This window comes from Hippopotamus amphibius, chromosome 1, assembly GCF_030028045.1.
Source record: "Hippopotamus amphibius kiboko isolate mHipAmp2 chromosome 1, mHipAmp2.hap2, whole genome shotgun sequence".
Lineage (NCBI taxonomy): Eukaryota > Metazoa > Chordata > Mammalia > Artiodactyla > Hippopotamidae > Hippopotamus > Hippopotamus amphibius.
The window spans coordinates 109410772-109425385 of NC_080186.1; the positions used below are offsets into that span (position 1 = coordinate 109410772).

At 43.7% G+C, this 14614-nt stretch overlaps 1 protein-coding gene across 1 annotated transcript; it reads left to right on the top strand.

Moving 5' to 3' along the window:
• Positions 1-1138: 1138 nt before the first annotated feature.
• Positions 1139-8434, top strand: LOC130834998 (myomegalin-like; the record flags this gene model as incomplete). Its single annotated transcript, XM_057706207.1, has 6 exons — positions 1139-1256; positions 2608-2724; positions 3280-3506; positions 4638-4781; positions 5866-6004; positions 8289-8434. Coding segments are annotated over 6 exons (891 nt in total), but the record flags the coding sequence as incomplete, so codon positions are not given.
• Between the last annotated feature and the right edge of the window lie 6180 nt (positions 8435-14614).

Sequence of the window (14614 nt, forward strand, 5' to 3'; positions counted from 1 at the left end):
TATTATAATATATAAAATAATATAATTATTTTCCAGTTTGCAGGTCTCCCACCCACCTGATATGGGGTTTGATTATATCATGAAAGCACCCCTCCTACCATCTCGTTGTGGCTTTGTCTTTGATGCAGAATATCTTTTTTGGTAGGTTCCAGGTTTTTTTTGTTGATGGTCATTCAGCAGTTAGTTGTGAATTTGGTGTTTTCATGAGAAGAGGTGAGCTCAGGTCCTTCTACTCTGCCACCTTGTCCTGCACTCCTCTTCATTTATCCCATTTAGTGGGAATATTCACATAGCTCATTGCAGAAATATTGATGTGTTTGGTTAAGGCCTGTGGCCCTGATGCAACTGGGTACATGTATTATGTGGTATATGCATCCTACTGCCTTGCTAAAAACCAAAACAAATTTTACCTTTTTAAATACATTTGATTTCAACATTTTTAGATGAGCACTTATGGTCTTGTAAAATATTTCTTAGATCTCTTCTTCCCCCAATACATAGAAACAGGCTATGAGTGGTGAGTGAAGGTAAAAAGAACTTGAGAAGTCCAATTAGTTATGATCCCTGCTCTGTGGTACCCCACCCCCATTATTATTTGCTGCCCAAAGGCCTGATGTCTTCCTCCTGTCCTTTTGATTCCTAAATGTGGAGGTCATCCATCTCCTTCTCCTTCAGCCCGTTCCCTTCTCTAGTTCAGTATTGATCTCCTGCCCTAGAAGACCCTGCTCTCTAGCCTGCAAGACTAAGGTTAATAAGGAGATGAAATAATAGGCTTGACTTCATCTGCCAATCAAATGCTCTCTAGATGCACAAGGGTCATTTGAGCCTCAAGGAAACTCCATGCTGGAGTGTAGGCCATTTCAGTGTGTGCCAGACCCCACACAGGAAAAATGACATCTGTCATAGGTGTGTTCCTGGGACCTTGGTAGGAAGGAATGTCAGAGAGGAGTGTTCTGACAAATGCTTGGAAATATTTGGTTCAGTGCCACCAGACTCCCTCCTCTCTCTACTTTCAGCTTACACCTGGGATGCCTGTCACCAAGTCCCTTTGGGCAGTGACTTGAGCTGCCTGGTGGCAGAGATCCGAGCTTTGAGAGGGCAGCTGGAGCAGAGCATTCAGGTGAACAACTGTCTGTGACTGCAGCTTGAACAGCAGTTGGATGGTGGTGCCAGCAAAGCCAGCCTCAGCCCCTCCTCTGTTAACCAGAAATTCCCCAACAACACTGACCCTGGAAACAAGCAGCTGCTCTTCCAAGGTAGGAAGGAAAAGGAAATCAGCAAGCCCTCAGCCAAGGAGGAGGTCCCCAGGATGTCTGTGGTGGAAGGGACAATCTTACTTCTTCCACACTCCTTAAGATCATGGTGAAATCGAAGATGCTTTGATACAGTGCCTGAGATGATGGGATTTAGGGTCAGATCTGGCTCCAGATTCTGAGTTTGCCACTTACATGCTGTTTGCCTTGGGAAAAGTGTTTAAACTCCTCAGGCATTTAAGCCTTAGTTTCCTCATCTTTAACATGAAGATATGTATAATATATACTGTGCATAGTTATATGGAGCATTAAATGAAATAATTTACAACTGCCTGTCACAATAAGTACTCAACAATTAACAGCTATATATGTTAATGCTTATTCCTTATATTTGCAGAGTGCTTTAAAATTTACCATGTTTTCAGATAATTTTTCAAATAATTTCATCAGAGCTAGGGGAGGATTTACTATCTCTGTATTTCACATGAGAAAACTTAGGCATTGAGACAATTAACTGACGTGCTAAGGAGTTAAGAGGCCAACCCAGGATTCGAAGCAGAGGTTTTGATTTCCTGTCTGTTCCTTCTGCCTCCCTATGCTCTGTCTTGGTATTGCTTCTGCTCCCTCTCAGGCTTCCCTTCTCAGTGCCTCTGCGCAACACCAGCCAGGACTCATCCCCACTGGCTCAATCACTCCTCCTCCCCATCCTACAGCACAGAGGCCTGAGCTGGAAAGCAGGTTTTAAGTCACATTTGCCTGAGCAGGATTATTTCTGTCTCTTCAGATATTTTCCAATTACTCCCCTGGAGGATTGCTGTCTGGTCTCCAATAGGGCACCTCAAATTCACCAAGGCTTATGTCTCCTATTCTTCTTATACTACTACATGCCTTCTAGTATGTCTCCCTTCTTATACTACTACATATTTTCTAGTACTGACTCACCAGAATGGTGATTAGAGTGCTGAGTTTAATCTGCCCATAAATCCATTCATTCTTTGATCAAATATTTTTAACATGTATACTGCATATATTTATGCATATTTATATTTAATTACAAAGCATTGTATTAGACATACTACATACAATATTATATTCAAATCTGGGGTTAGAAAAATATACCTAATAATGTTTCAAACTAGAAGTTGCTTTCTCATGGAACAGCCCTCAATTATAGGAACTTGATCCAAACTAAGTGATTTGTTTGCTATTGGTTTTGATTGTGGTACATGGGTGATGATTTTGTAAGAGGAGAGTCATGTTGCCGTAGACCCCAGTGGTGAAAACAGGCTGTGCATGTGTTTGGGGAGCAGTGTGTTCCAGGGTTTCTAAAGTTGTGGTTATTTGTACTCCCTAGATTCAGTTGCCTCCCCTCCAGTTCGGGATGTGGGCATGAATTCTCCAGTTCTGGTCCTCCCCAGCTCCTCTTCTGCTGCTTCTGGCTCAGAGACCACAACCTTCAACAGGAAAAATGGTAAATAGGGCAACTATGGGATTCAGGGTCTAATGATGGAAAATGACACTGCAAGTAACTTTTGGTTCTCTATAGGCACATTATCTGAATTTAGAGATTTTTCTCCACATGTCCCAAGGCCTTTAGCCCTACTCATTCCACCTTCTGTGGCTGCCTTTTTGGTCATTTTTCTTCTTCCTGTGGTTTTCCTATTGCTCTGGTATTGTTTCATTGCACTATAATCTCTTCCTTCTTGAAAGTGCTCTCTGTATCCAGCTTAATTTCCTTGTCTGTGTCTTCTCAACCCCCAAATTTAAAATTTTTAAGTATCTGTCCTGAATATTTCATTTGTCAATAAGGATAAAATTTGCCTCCTGGCAATTTTATCATTATGAGATGATGTAAGAAAGATTATAAAAATCTAGAACCCAGAATATCTATGGACTTCACCCTTGTACTTTCCAAGACTGTCATTCTTGTCTGTGGCCTCTTTCACTATCTGATGTCCCTTTTGGATTGAACTAAGGATGACTATAAATAACAGTGTATTCTGTGTTATTGTGGTTTTATCTTCAGAGCTGGGTTTGGATGCTTCTCCAGTAATGAAGAACCCTCCCAAGCTGGAGGGTGATGCTACTGATGGCTCCTTTGCCAATAAGCATGGCCGCCATGTCATTGGCCACATTGATGACTATAGTGCCCTAAGACAGCAGATTGAAGAGGGCAGACTGCTGGTCAAGAAGGTAGCATCCCTCGTGAGATCAACCTGCAACTTCCTTGGCCTTGAAGCTCTAGGCACAGAGGTAATCACGTTTGAGCTCTTAGGTGCACCTTTTCCTTAGGCCGTTTCTTCTTCTGATTTTAGCTCCTTCTCCCACTATTTTTTTGCCTGCTCCACATCTCCTACCAATTGAGGATACATTTTCCATTTAATCTAGCTAGGCCTTTCATCTTCATCTGCTAATTTCACTACAAGTTCTGTTCTGGTTCCAGATGCAGCTGACTTGATATTTCCCCTCAGAACCACAGAATAGCAGGTGCAGCATTGCCATCCTCATCAGTAGAGCACATTAAGCATCAACATACATGCAATGCTGCACCCAGTACCCTTTGGTAGCTTATTATCTGCTAAAGTCACGCTGGCATATGACCATCTGTGGGCAGCATAAAATCACTTAATCAGTTGGCTGGAGATGGAGAATCTGCATCCATATGGGCAGATGTGTAGAAGGGGTGAGGAGCGTGGCAGACTGAGGAGGGGAGGAGAGCAGGCAGCAAGGTTTCTCAGAGCCCTTTCCCAGGGAGAGATCCAGGTACCAGCTGCTTTGCTATCTGAGCTACTGGAGATGCACAGGCATGCAGGGACAGCCCTGCCCCCTGGAGCCCCCACACTAGAGAGGGAGCCCCACACCATACAACAAGGAGCTCCAGGCAGTGTTAGAAGTGCTCTGGGTATGAGGGCATGAACCCAGAATCAGCTATTATCCCAGGCAAGGAAAGTAACAGGTTCATGGGGTGGGGGGGTGCCACTAGGGAATGTTCAGGTTCTCTGGGAAGGAGAACATGCCAGGTAAAGCAAGCGGTATCTCAGTCCTTTGAACTACAAATGGTGCAGCCCATTTGAAGCATAAGGTGTGATTCAGGGAAGGGCAAGGGGGACCAGTGCAAAAATAGGGACCATAGACTCTTGAGCACGAAGCAGGACTAGAAGCTAGTGTGCAGGAAGCTGGAATCAAATGAATTCTTGCAAGTTGGGTGGTCCCTCCTGAGGTCAAAGAACCTTGGCTTCCAGGTTAGAAAAGGATTTCACAGGTTCAAGCAGGCCCATGTCCATACCTCACTCACAAAGGAAGCTGAGGCCTGGGCTCAGCAAAAAAAAAAAAAGTGATCTCTCAGCTGCAGGGATGCCCATGGCTACCACCCTCTTTTCCCAGGTGATGGGCAGTGAAGCCATCCATGAGCTCAGGAGCAGCGCCAACGCCCTGCACCACCGGCTGGAGGAGTCTGCCTCCCTCCTCACCATGTTCTGGCGAGCAGCCTTGCCAAGCTCCCATGGCCCTGCGCTGGGTGGCAAAGTGGTAAGAAGCCAGCATTCTCTACTGGATCTGCCCCCAAATATCCCCTGCCTCCTTGGTCGGCAGCTCTTGAAGATAAGGAGCCAAATGGTCAGTTGGAACAAAGGGCACTTGAAGAGAGTGTCCCTGGAGGGAGGGAGACCTCTCCTCTGTGGTAGCTGCTTTCAGTGTAGCTCTGACTACATCCCCTCTCCCCCACCTCTGACCCCCAGGAGAAGTAATCAAAGAGGAAAAGGAAAGGACATGGAGGAGGCAGAGACATGAGAGCCCTGGTAACCCATAAATGTTCCATCTCTTTAACTTTCTGAAGTCTCGCTGAGCTGAACTTCAGGGCCGTGTTAAAACATCAACATTCCCTTTCCCAACCTAACCCCACCCCCACCCCCAGGTCCACATCGTCAGGCAGGATCACAAAATGTCACCAGCAGTCGCCCAGCCTCTTTCAGCCCCCCACTGGAATCCCAGAAAATCACTTAAATCTGCATCTCTGGGTCAGGCCTGGGGAGAGCCAGCCTCCCCAAGGTGCTCTCAGATCTCAGGCAGCTCTCTGGTTGGTGAACTTAGATAGGCAGCTTTGAGAATCCCTCCCAGGGGTTCTAACTCCAGACTAAAATCACTGACACTTTAGGGGACTCATTTATGCTAAGTCCAAGGACGGAGTGTTTTCCCATCTTGAGGTTCCCAGATACATTTACAAACTTGCTGACTCTCTCAGGTCAGACCTGTCTCTCAGGCATAATATTCCTAATGATCAAGTCTTACTTGTGATGCCCAAGTGATATAACCATGTCAGCACTAAATCGGAGCTCTTGTTCACAGCTGGGTTTCAGTGTGGCCCGGAGTCAGGTTCTCTGCAGCAACAGGCGTGTAGCCTGTGCTAATCTGCATGGGGGCTTCCAGGTCCTCAGTGTTCCCACCTCATGGCCCATCCTGAGCCATCACCAGCTGGAGGGTTTGAGAGGCTTTAACGAGGGGAATCTGATCCAGAAATAGTTAAGAAGATTGTAGAACCCTATTTAGAGTTGTAAAGAGCCACGAAACACAGGGTGCTTATGCCTTCTGACAGAGAGCCTGTTTTTCTTCCCAGGGAGAGTCCATGAAAAGGGAGCTTCTGGAACTGAGAACCAAACTATCCAGACAGGAGAGTCTCCTTCAGAGCACAGCTGAGCATCTGAAGACCGCCAACCAGCAGAAGGAGAGCTTGGAGCAGTTCATCTTCAGCCAGTGTGGGTGCTCCCAGCCAGGGAATGGGGCAGGGAATGAGGGGACCCTTCCAGGCTCCCCCCTTGTGCTGTGAATGGACAGTGACCAGAGAGCCTAGGGGATGGGGGAGACTGATATGATGTCCCTGAACCTCCTGTGCCATCAGTAATCATGGAAGCAGAGGAGGGGATGCAGGCAGTTGAAAGGGGGCAGGCAGCAGGAGACCCCGAGCTGAGTGGCCAGTAAGACAGGCTTTACGAGAGAGTAGCACCGACATATATATACTACCAACTGTAAAATAGATAGCCAGTGGGAAGTTGTTGTATAACAAAGGGAGTTCAACTCGAGGATGGAAGATGCCTTAGAGGACTGGGACGGGGAGCGTGGGGGGGACTCGAGGGATGGTGGGGGGGGAGTCAAGGGAGGGAGGGAATACGGGGATATGTGTATAAAAACAGATGATTGAACTTGGTGTACCCCCCAAAAAATAATAATAAAAAAAAAAGAAAGAAAAAAAAAAAAGACAGGCTTTAGAACACATAAGGCAAGTATAGGCCATGCTGGTAATTTTGCCTTTGGGGGCTGTTTTGTTGTTTCAGTGACCAGGACACATGATGTTTTAAAGAAGGCAAGGACTAATCTGGAGGTAAGGAAACCATTGCAACAGTCAGAGCCATAGAGCCCACCCCAAACTTATTACCATGTGTCATCAGAGTGTGCAGGTGATCCTTGACCTGCTCTGACCTTCCAGGAGGAGACTGCTGGTCCATCTGTAGGAGCACAGGTCCTCAGTGAGCATCCCTCTAGATTCCATCCCCATCAGCCCTCCCACTCCAATCGGCAATCTCCCCTGACCTCTCAGTTGACTCTCACTTTGCCATAATCTTCTCTCTTTATCCCAATTCTCTTTCTTTTATGCCAGGTCAGGAGTGGGGAGAAATGCAGTTCAGTTGATGATCGAGGTCAGAGGACATATGGAGTCTGCCCTGTGAGCTTTCAGTAAAGGGATCCTGAGGGCACTCATGTGTTCTGGGGTTTCCTAAACCACTATGTGAAAAAATTATGGAAAGATGCAACCTAATAAGTTGATTTCACTGCACACTATTGGGCTGAAAGCAGCCATTTAATTTTGACATATTTTTCTTTAAGCAACAACACAAAAGAAAATTGTTGGGTTTTAGTGATCTAAAAGAGAATTTGGTAATAAGTAAAAACTGAAACTTAAAGGGAAAGATATTATCTATATGGTAGACATTTCTCTACATTCATTTAAAACACTAACATATTCTTTAGCAACCACTTTGAAGAAAAACTTGAGGTCTTAGAAATGGCTTAGAAATCAAAATTAAACCTTTTACCTTGGACTTTAAAGCTTTACCATAAGCAATTGTGTGTATTCCTAGGAATGTTCGTAAATTGTAACCTAAGGGAATGTTGACCCCACAGTGTGAAAATAGTTTGGGCCATAATTTAACTCTGTTTTTTTGTTTGTTTGTTTTGGTTTGGATTTTTTTTTTCTAATTTCTTCTGTTTTTCTCTGATGATTCCTTTCTTTCCTGAGCCTTTCTAGAAGAATACTTACAAGATTGCCTCTGTAAAGCCTTATTCCTGTCCCAGCAAAGGTAACCCAACAGCCTCTCCTACCCGCTGGCTTCCCCAGTTTGGAAGTATCCTTCCCACTTCCCCTAGGCCATTGGAAAGATCCCGAAGCCTGAGTTCTAATCCCAGGCTTCTCACTAACTGCCTGTGTGGCTTTGTGGTCTCTCACAGAGACCCAATCTCTATGAGCCCACTGACCCTCATCTGTAAGATGTGGCACTAGACTTAGATGAACTCTGAGGTCCCTGCTGACCTGGCCCCTCCCTCTCCTCATCAAGTAAACAGAACGTGAATGTAACAGGGGGACCTCCATGCAAAATGTCCTCTCCTCCCTACAACAGGCTGTCTATATGTGCCTGTTTCATACTAAGCACGTCTTTTCCTGAGCAATCACAAAAGCCATCCTTTTGCTCCGAAGTGAATTGAAGAGTGAACTGGAACCTGAAGAGGAGGTGGTAGGATCTGGCTTCCCGGTGTGCAGTGGCTTTGAGCAGAGATATGACCACAGGAGGTGGTGGGAAGCTTGTCCTCTAACCTGGTGGCACCAGTTGCTCCTCCAGACCTCAGCCCACCCCTTAGCTCATCCTCTTGACAGGCTCTCACCATGCTTCTGGCTTCTGTCACCACTCAGCGCTCGCTCCAGCCTCAGTTAGCCACCAGCAAGGCCTGATAATGGACAAAATTTGATTGTGTTCTTTTGGCCTCCAGGTGAAATCCCTAAGGGCTCTGCCACGCACTCCAGTCCTGTGACCCTTGCCTTCCAGGAGCCAGGCAAGAAGCGAAGCCACCAGAGGTCCTCCAAACAGCAGGAAGGATGGGCCTGCCCCCCTTCTTCACAGCTCCCTGTCTGCTGAGGAGGATCTGGGCCCCCTCCTCCACACCTGCTGGAGGGTCTGGAAGGAGTCACAGATGTGGCCTGCTGGGGCAGGGTGAAAGGCAGAGGGGCTTTCCTGCGGTTGAGGAATAACCAGCCAAGGACCACTGGGCCCAGCACTAAGCAAAACAGGCACAGTTTGTAAGGACCTTGTGACACTGCTTTGAACACCCAAGGGGCATGGGAACCAGGAACAGTACATTTCTCACCCCTCATCACCTATCCCCAGAAGGTCAACTCAGGGGAAATGGGACCTGCTCCCCAGCAGTGGAGCATGTGGTCCCAACACTGGAGCGCCACGGCAGATCTAAAAGCACAGGACTGAGCAGCAGTGCCCTGCAGGACAGTGTTGGCAGGGCCCTGATGACCTGACCTGGGTCAGTACAGCTGGGTCACAGTTACGCTTGGGGTCAGTCTACACGGCAGCACCTGAGAGCTTTGAATCCACATGGTGAAAGTGATGATTTCCAAATGCCATCTCATGCTTAGCCTAGATCTCCTATTTCTATTCTATTATGATCTCCAAAAAGTGTACTGACCTTACTCTAAATATGCTGTCCTATTTTGTCATCCCAACTTCTCTCTGCGAAATTGGGACTGATGGCCACACCAAGCCCACTGAAAGTCTTGTGTAAAGCAAACCAGTGATCATTTTTAAGTGACATGTGAGGGGGCCCCAGTTGTGCTAAAGCCTAGTCTGTGTCTCCACAGTGCTTTTGAATGTGAGTATGTGTGTATAAATGTATGATATATATTTATATATGTTGCTATAGCGATATGTTGAAGGCCAGCATAAATGGTGGACAGGGTCAGTGAAAGGAAATGAAACAGTCTTTTTGGTGGTTATTAAAGCAAAATGTGTATAAAGAAATAAAGTTTTCTTTACCTGCTTAGTTTCTAATTTCTATACCAGTCCTCAGGGCGAAAGTGTAGAAATAGGAAAGACAAACTGTCATTTAAAAGCTCACCATCTGAAACAGAATCAAAATGGTGGAGGAGGTGGATGTGGCGCTCCCATCCCCCACAAACACCTCAAAAAATACATTGACATGTAGAGCACTTCTCACTGAAAACTGGCAGAAGAACTCCTGTAAACTAATGCTACAAGAAAGATCTGCTTGTAACTGGGTAGGACAGAAAAAAAAAAAAAAAGAATCAGGTCAGGACCTGGGTCCCTGAGAGGCATCTGCAAGGAGGAAAGGGTTCACAAGGGTAGACCCTGGCTCTGGGGAGTGAGCAGGTAGAATCACAATCTGGGTATCCCAGTCATGAGATCCTATATGGATTGGCCAGGCCCCCTTGCCTCTTGGGACATCTGCTGAGACAGAAGTTTTGGAGAAGGCTAGACTCTACTCACCAAGAGTACATGCTGGCTTTGTCAACAATCAGGGCAGAGAGTCTTGCATCAGGAGCACCTTCCTTGCTGTACTTCCCAATCCGAAGGGGCAAACACCCTGGCCCCACTCACTCCATGCTACAACCTGGCACAAGATCTTGGCAGTGACTCAATCTAGCTGTACAGAGACAGACCAGGACACATGGGGTGTGACCCAAGTGTGGCCTCAGACGCCATAGTCAGCAAGGGCTCAGGGTGACAGGTGTAGACGTGGTGGACATTAGTGTGGGAGGTGGCAAAACAGGAGTGTGCAAGGGCCAACCAATGAATCTTGAGCAGACAGGCCCTGGGAGAAGACATGATCTAGCTAGGCAGAGACAGCCCAGAGGGCCTGGGGTGTGGTCCAGTTGGGGCTGCAACAGCCATTGTGAGCACACTCAGGAGTACACAGTGGTTGGGCTTCCAGCTTTGCACTAGATCTGGGGCAGACAGGTCCTGGGTGAAGTCTGCCAGAGAGGCAGCCTAGATCTCAGGTGGCAGTGCAGCCACCTCAATCCCTACAGTCACAACCCCCCAACTTCCAGCCCCAGCTCACTCCACACCACAGTCTTACACTAGATGTGGAACAAACACAATAAGGACACCATCTTGGGCTGCCTCTGAGTGGAGCTGTAGATGCCTACACAGGTGGAGAATAGGTCCTCTGTGACCACACAGGCCTCACTTGCTTCAGCACTCACCTCCTTTGGGGCAGGGCATGTACCCAAGTGCAACAGAGTCTGATCAAACTCAGCCCTCAAAGCTTCTACTTCAACAACTGGAGAGCACACCCTGCCCCTGACCAGGCCATGACATGGTGCAGAGAGGAAGCTCCACCTCACATCCAGCACAGGCTATAGATACTACACCACCCATCACACCCTGCTAACAAGGGGATAATGGCCAGCACACACAGAGAAAAGGCATGGCTGTCATCCCTACTGAAACCAGCTCTCACACCAAAAATATTAGACTTATGGAGGCTACACAGGGACACTCCCATAGTAGATAAATATTTCTCCTAAAATCATAGAGACAGAGAAATTTAAGTAAAATGAAAAGGAAGAGGATCTACTCCCAATTAAAAGAATAAGAGAAATCCCCTGAAAGAACAAATAATGAAACAGACCTCACAAGTCTACTAGACCTGGAGTTCAAAAAGGAGGTAATAAACTCAAGATAATAAAAGCTATTTATGACAAACCCACAGCCAATATACTACTCAAAAGACTTCCTGCTAAAATCTGGAACAAGACAAGGATGCCCACACTCACCTCTTCTATTCAACATAGTATTAGAAGTGCTAGCCACAGTGATCAGACAAGAAAAAGAAATGGTATTCAAATTGGAAGGGAAAATGTAATATTGTCATTATATGCAGATAACATGATACTATATATAGAAAACCCTAAAGACTCCACGCAAAAGCTACTAGAACTGATAAACAAATTCAGCAAGTTAGCAGGATACAAGATTAACATACTGAAATTGGTTGCATTTCTCCACACCAACAATGAAATATCAGAAATGGAATGTAAGAAAATGATACCTTCTAAAATTACAACCCCCAAAATACACTACTTAGGAATAAACCTCACCAAAGAGGTGAAAGACTTCTTTGCTGAGAACTATAAAACATTAATAAAGAAAACTGAAGATGATTCAAAGAAATGGAAAGCTATCCCATGCTCTCAGATTAGATGAATTAATATTGTTAAAATGGCCATACTACTCAATGCAATCTGCAGATTTAATGTGATCCCTATCAAATTACCCATGACATTTTTTACATAAGTAGGCAAATAATCCTACCATTTATATGGAACCATAAAAGACCCAGAATTGCCAAAGCAACTCTGAGGAAAAAGAACAAAGCTGGAGGCATAACCCTCCCAGACTTCAGACAATACTACAAACCAATAGTAATCAAAACTGCATGATATTGGCACAAAAACAGACATCTGGATCAATGGAACAAAATAGAGAGCCCAGAAATAAACCCACACACCCATGGCCAATTAATCTTTGACAAAAAAGGCAAGAAAATACAATGGGAAAAGACAGTCTCTTTAGCAAGTGATGCTGGGAACGTTGGACAGCTGCACATAAATCAATGAAGTTAGAACACACCCTCTCACTATACACAAAAATAAACTCAAAATGGCTTAAAGACTTAAACATAAGACATGACACCATAAAACTCCTAGAAGAGAACATAGGCAAAACATTCTCTGACATAAATCATACCTATGTTTTCTTAGGTCAGTCTTTTAATAGAAATAAAGGCAAAAATAAACAAATAGGACCTAATCAAACTTACAAGCTTTTGCACAACAAAGGAAACCACATACAAAATGAAAAGACAACCTACAGAATGGGAGAAGATATTTGCAAATGATGCGACTGACAAGACCTCAATCTCCAAAATATACAAAGAGCTCCTACCTTCAATAACAAAAACAGCAACAAACAACCCAATCAAAAAATGGGCAGAAGACCTAAATAGACATTTCTCCTAAGAAGACAAACAGATGGCCAATAGGCATGTGAAAAAATGCTCAACATTGCTAATTGTTAGAGAAATGCAAATCAAAACTACAATGAGGTACCACCTCACACCAGTCAGAATGGCCATCATTAAAAAGTCTACCAATAACAAATGCTGGAGAGGGTGTGGAGAAAAGGGTACCCTCCTATAGTGTTGGTGGAAGTTTAAGTTGGTGCAGCCACTGTGGAAAACAGTATGGATGTTCCTCAGAAAACTAAAAATAGGATTACCATATTACCCAGCAATTTCACTCCTGGGCATATATCTGGATAAAACTATAATTCAAAAAGATACATTCACCCCTATGTTCATAGCAGCACTATTCATAGTAGCCAAGATATGGAAACAACCTAAATGTCCATGTCCATCAATAGATGGATGGATACATAAGATATGATATAGAAAATGTGAGATACATACACAGACACACACACACACACACACACACACACATACAATGGAACACTATTCAGCCATAAAAAAGAACAAAATAATGCCATTTGCAGCAACATGGATTCAGCTAGAGATGATCATACTAAGTGAAGTCAGAAGGAGAAAGACAAATACCATATGATATCACATATGTGGAATCTAAAATATGACACAAATGAACCTACCTATGGAACAGACTCACAGACACAGAGAACAGACTCTTGGTTGCCAAGGGGGAGGGTGTTGGTGGAGGTATGGAATGGAAGTTTAGGGTTAGCAGATGTAAGCTTTTATATGTAGAATGGATAAACAACAAAGTCCTACTATATAGCCCAGAGAACTATATTCAATATCCTATTATATGCCATAATGGAAAAGAATATATAAAGAATGTATATAAATGTGTAACTGAATCACTTTGCTGTACAGCAGTAATTAACACATTGCAAATCAATTATACTTCAATAAAAAAGGAGGTAATAAAAATGCTAACTGAATTAAGAAAAATTATCAACAGAAATGCAGGTCACTGTAACAAGGATCTAGAAACTATAAAAATGAACCAGTCAAAAATGTACAATTCAATTGCCAAGATAAAAATCCAACCTAGAAGCAATGAATACCAGACTAAATGATACAGAAGAATGAATAAGTGATCTGGAAGATAGACTAATGGAAATCAACCAATCAGAAGAGGAGACAGAAAGACAAATTTTTTAAAAACGAAGGCAACATACAAGATCTATGGGACAATAGGAAACGTGCCAACCTTCACATAATAGGGATTCCAGAAGGAGAAGAAAGAGAAAAGGGGATTGAAAATGTATTTGAAGAAATTATGGCTTGAAACTTTCCAAACCTAAGAAAGAGACAGAACTCCAGATACAAGAAGCACTGAGGATCCCAAACAAGAGGAACCCAAACAGATTCACACCAAGACATATCATATTGAAAATGGCAAAATTTAAGAGAGGATTCTAAAAGCAGCAAGAGAAAAATGGAGAGTCAGTTACAAGGGAGCATCTATAATACTATCAGCTAATTCTCTGCAGAAACTTTGCAGGCCAAAAGGAGTGGCATAATATATTCAAAGTTCAGAAAGGGAAAAACCTTCAACCTAGGATACTATACCCAGCAAAATTATCACTTAGGATAGATAGAGAGAGAGAGTTTCCCAGGCAAGTGAAAACTAAAAGAATTCAGCAATATTAAACCTCCCCCAAAAGAAATATTGAAGGGTCTTCTCTAAATAGAAAAGAAGCAAGAATCTATAGAAAATGAAAATCACAATATGAAAGGTATACATAAAAGGACTGAAGATCATTTAAATAAGGCAGTAGAGATTTTAAACAATAAAAAAGCATGATGAAGGCAATTATAAATACAAGTAACAGTAAGAAGATAAGCACAAAGATATGAAATAGGACATTAAAGTCACAAAATGTGGGGGAGGGGATTGTAAAAATGTAGATCTTTTATAATGTGTTTGAACTAGTATGATTTCCAGTTTAAAGCAAGTAGATATAGTTATGGGTCAACATACTTGAAAACCAGGGTAACCACAAATAAAAAATACATAATAGATTCACAAAAATCAGTAAGAAAGGAACTCAAGCATACTATAAAAGGAAATCATCAAACTACAAAAGAAAAACAAAAAAGAAGAAATGAACAAAGAACTACAAAACAACTGGAAAATATGGATTTAAATGGCAATAAGTACATACCTATCAATAATTACTTTGTGAATGGGCTAACAGCTCCAATCAAAAGACAGAGTGGCAGATTGGATTTAAAAAAAACCC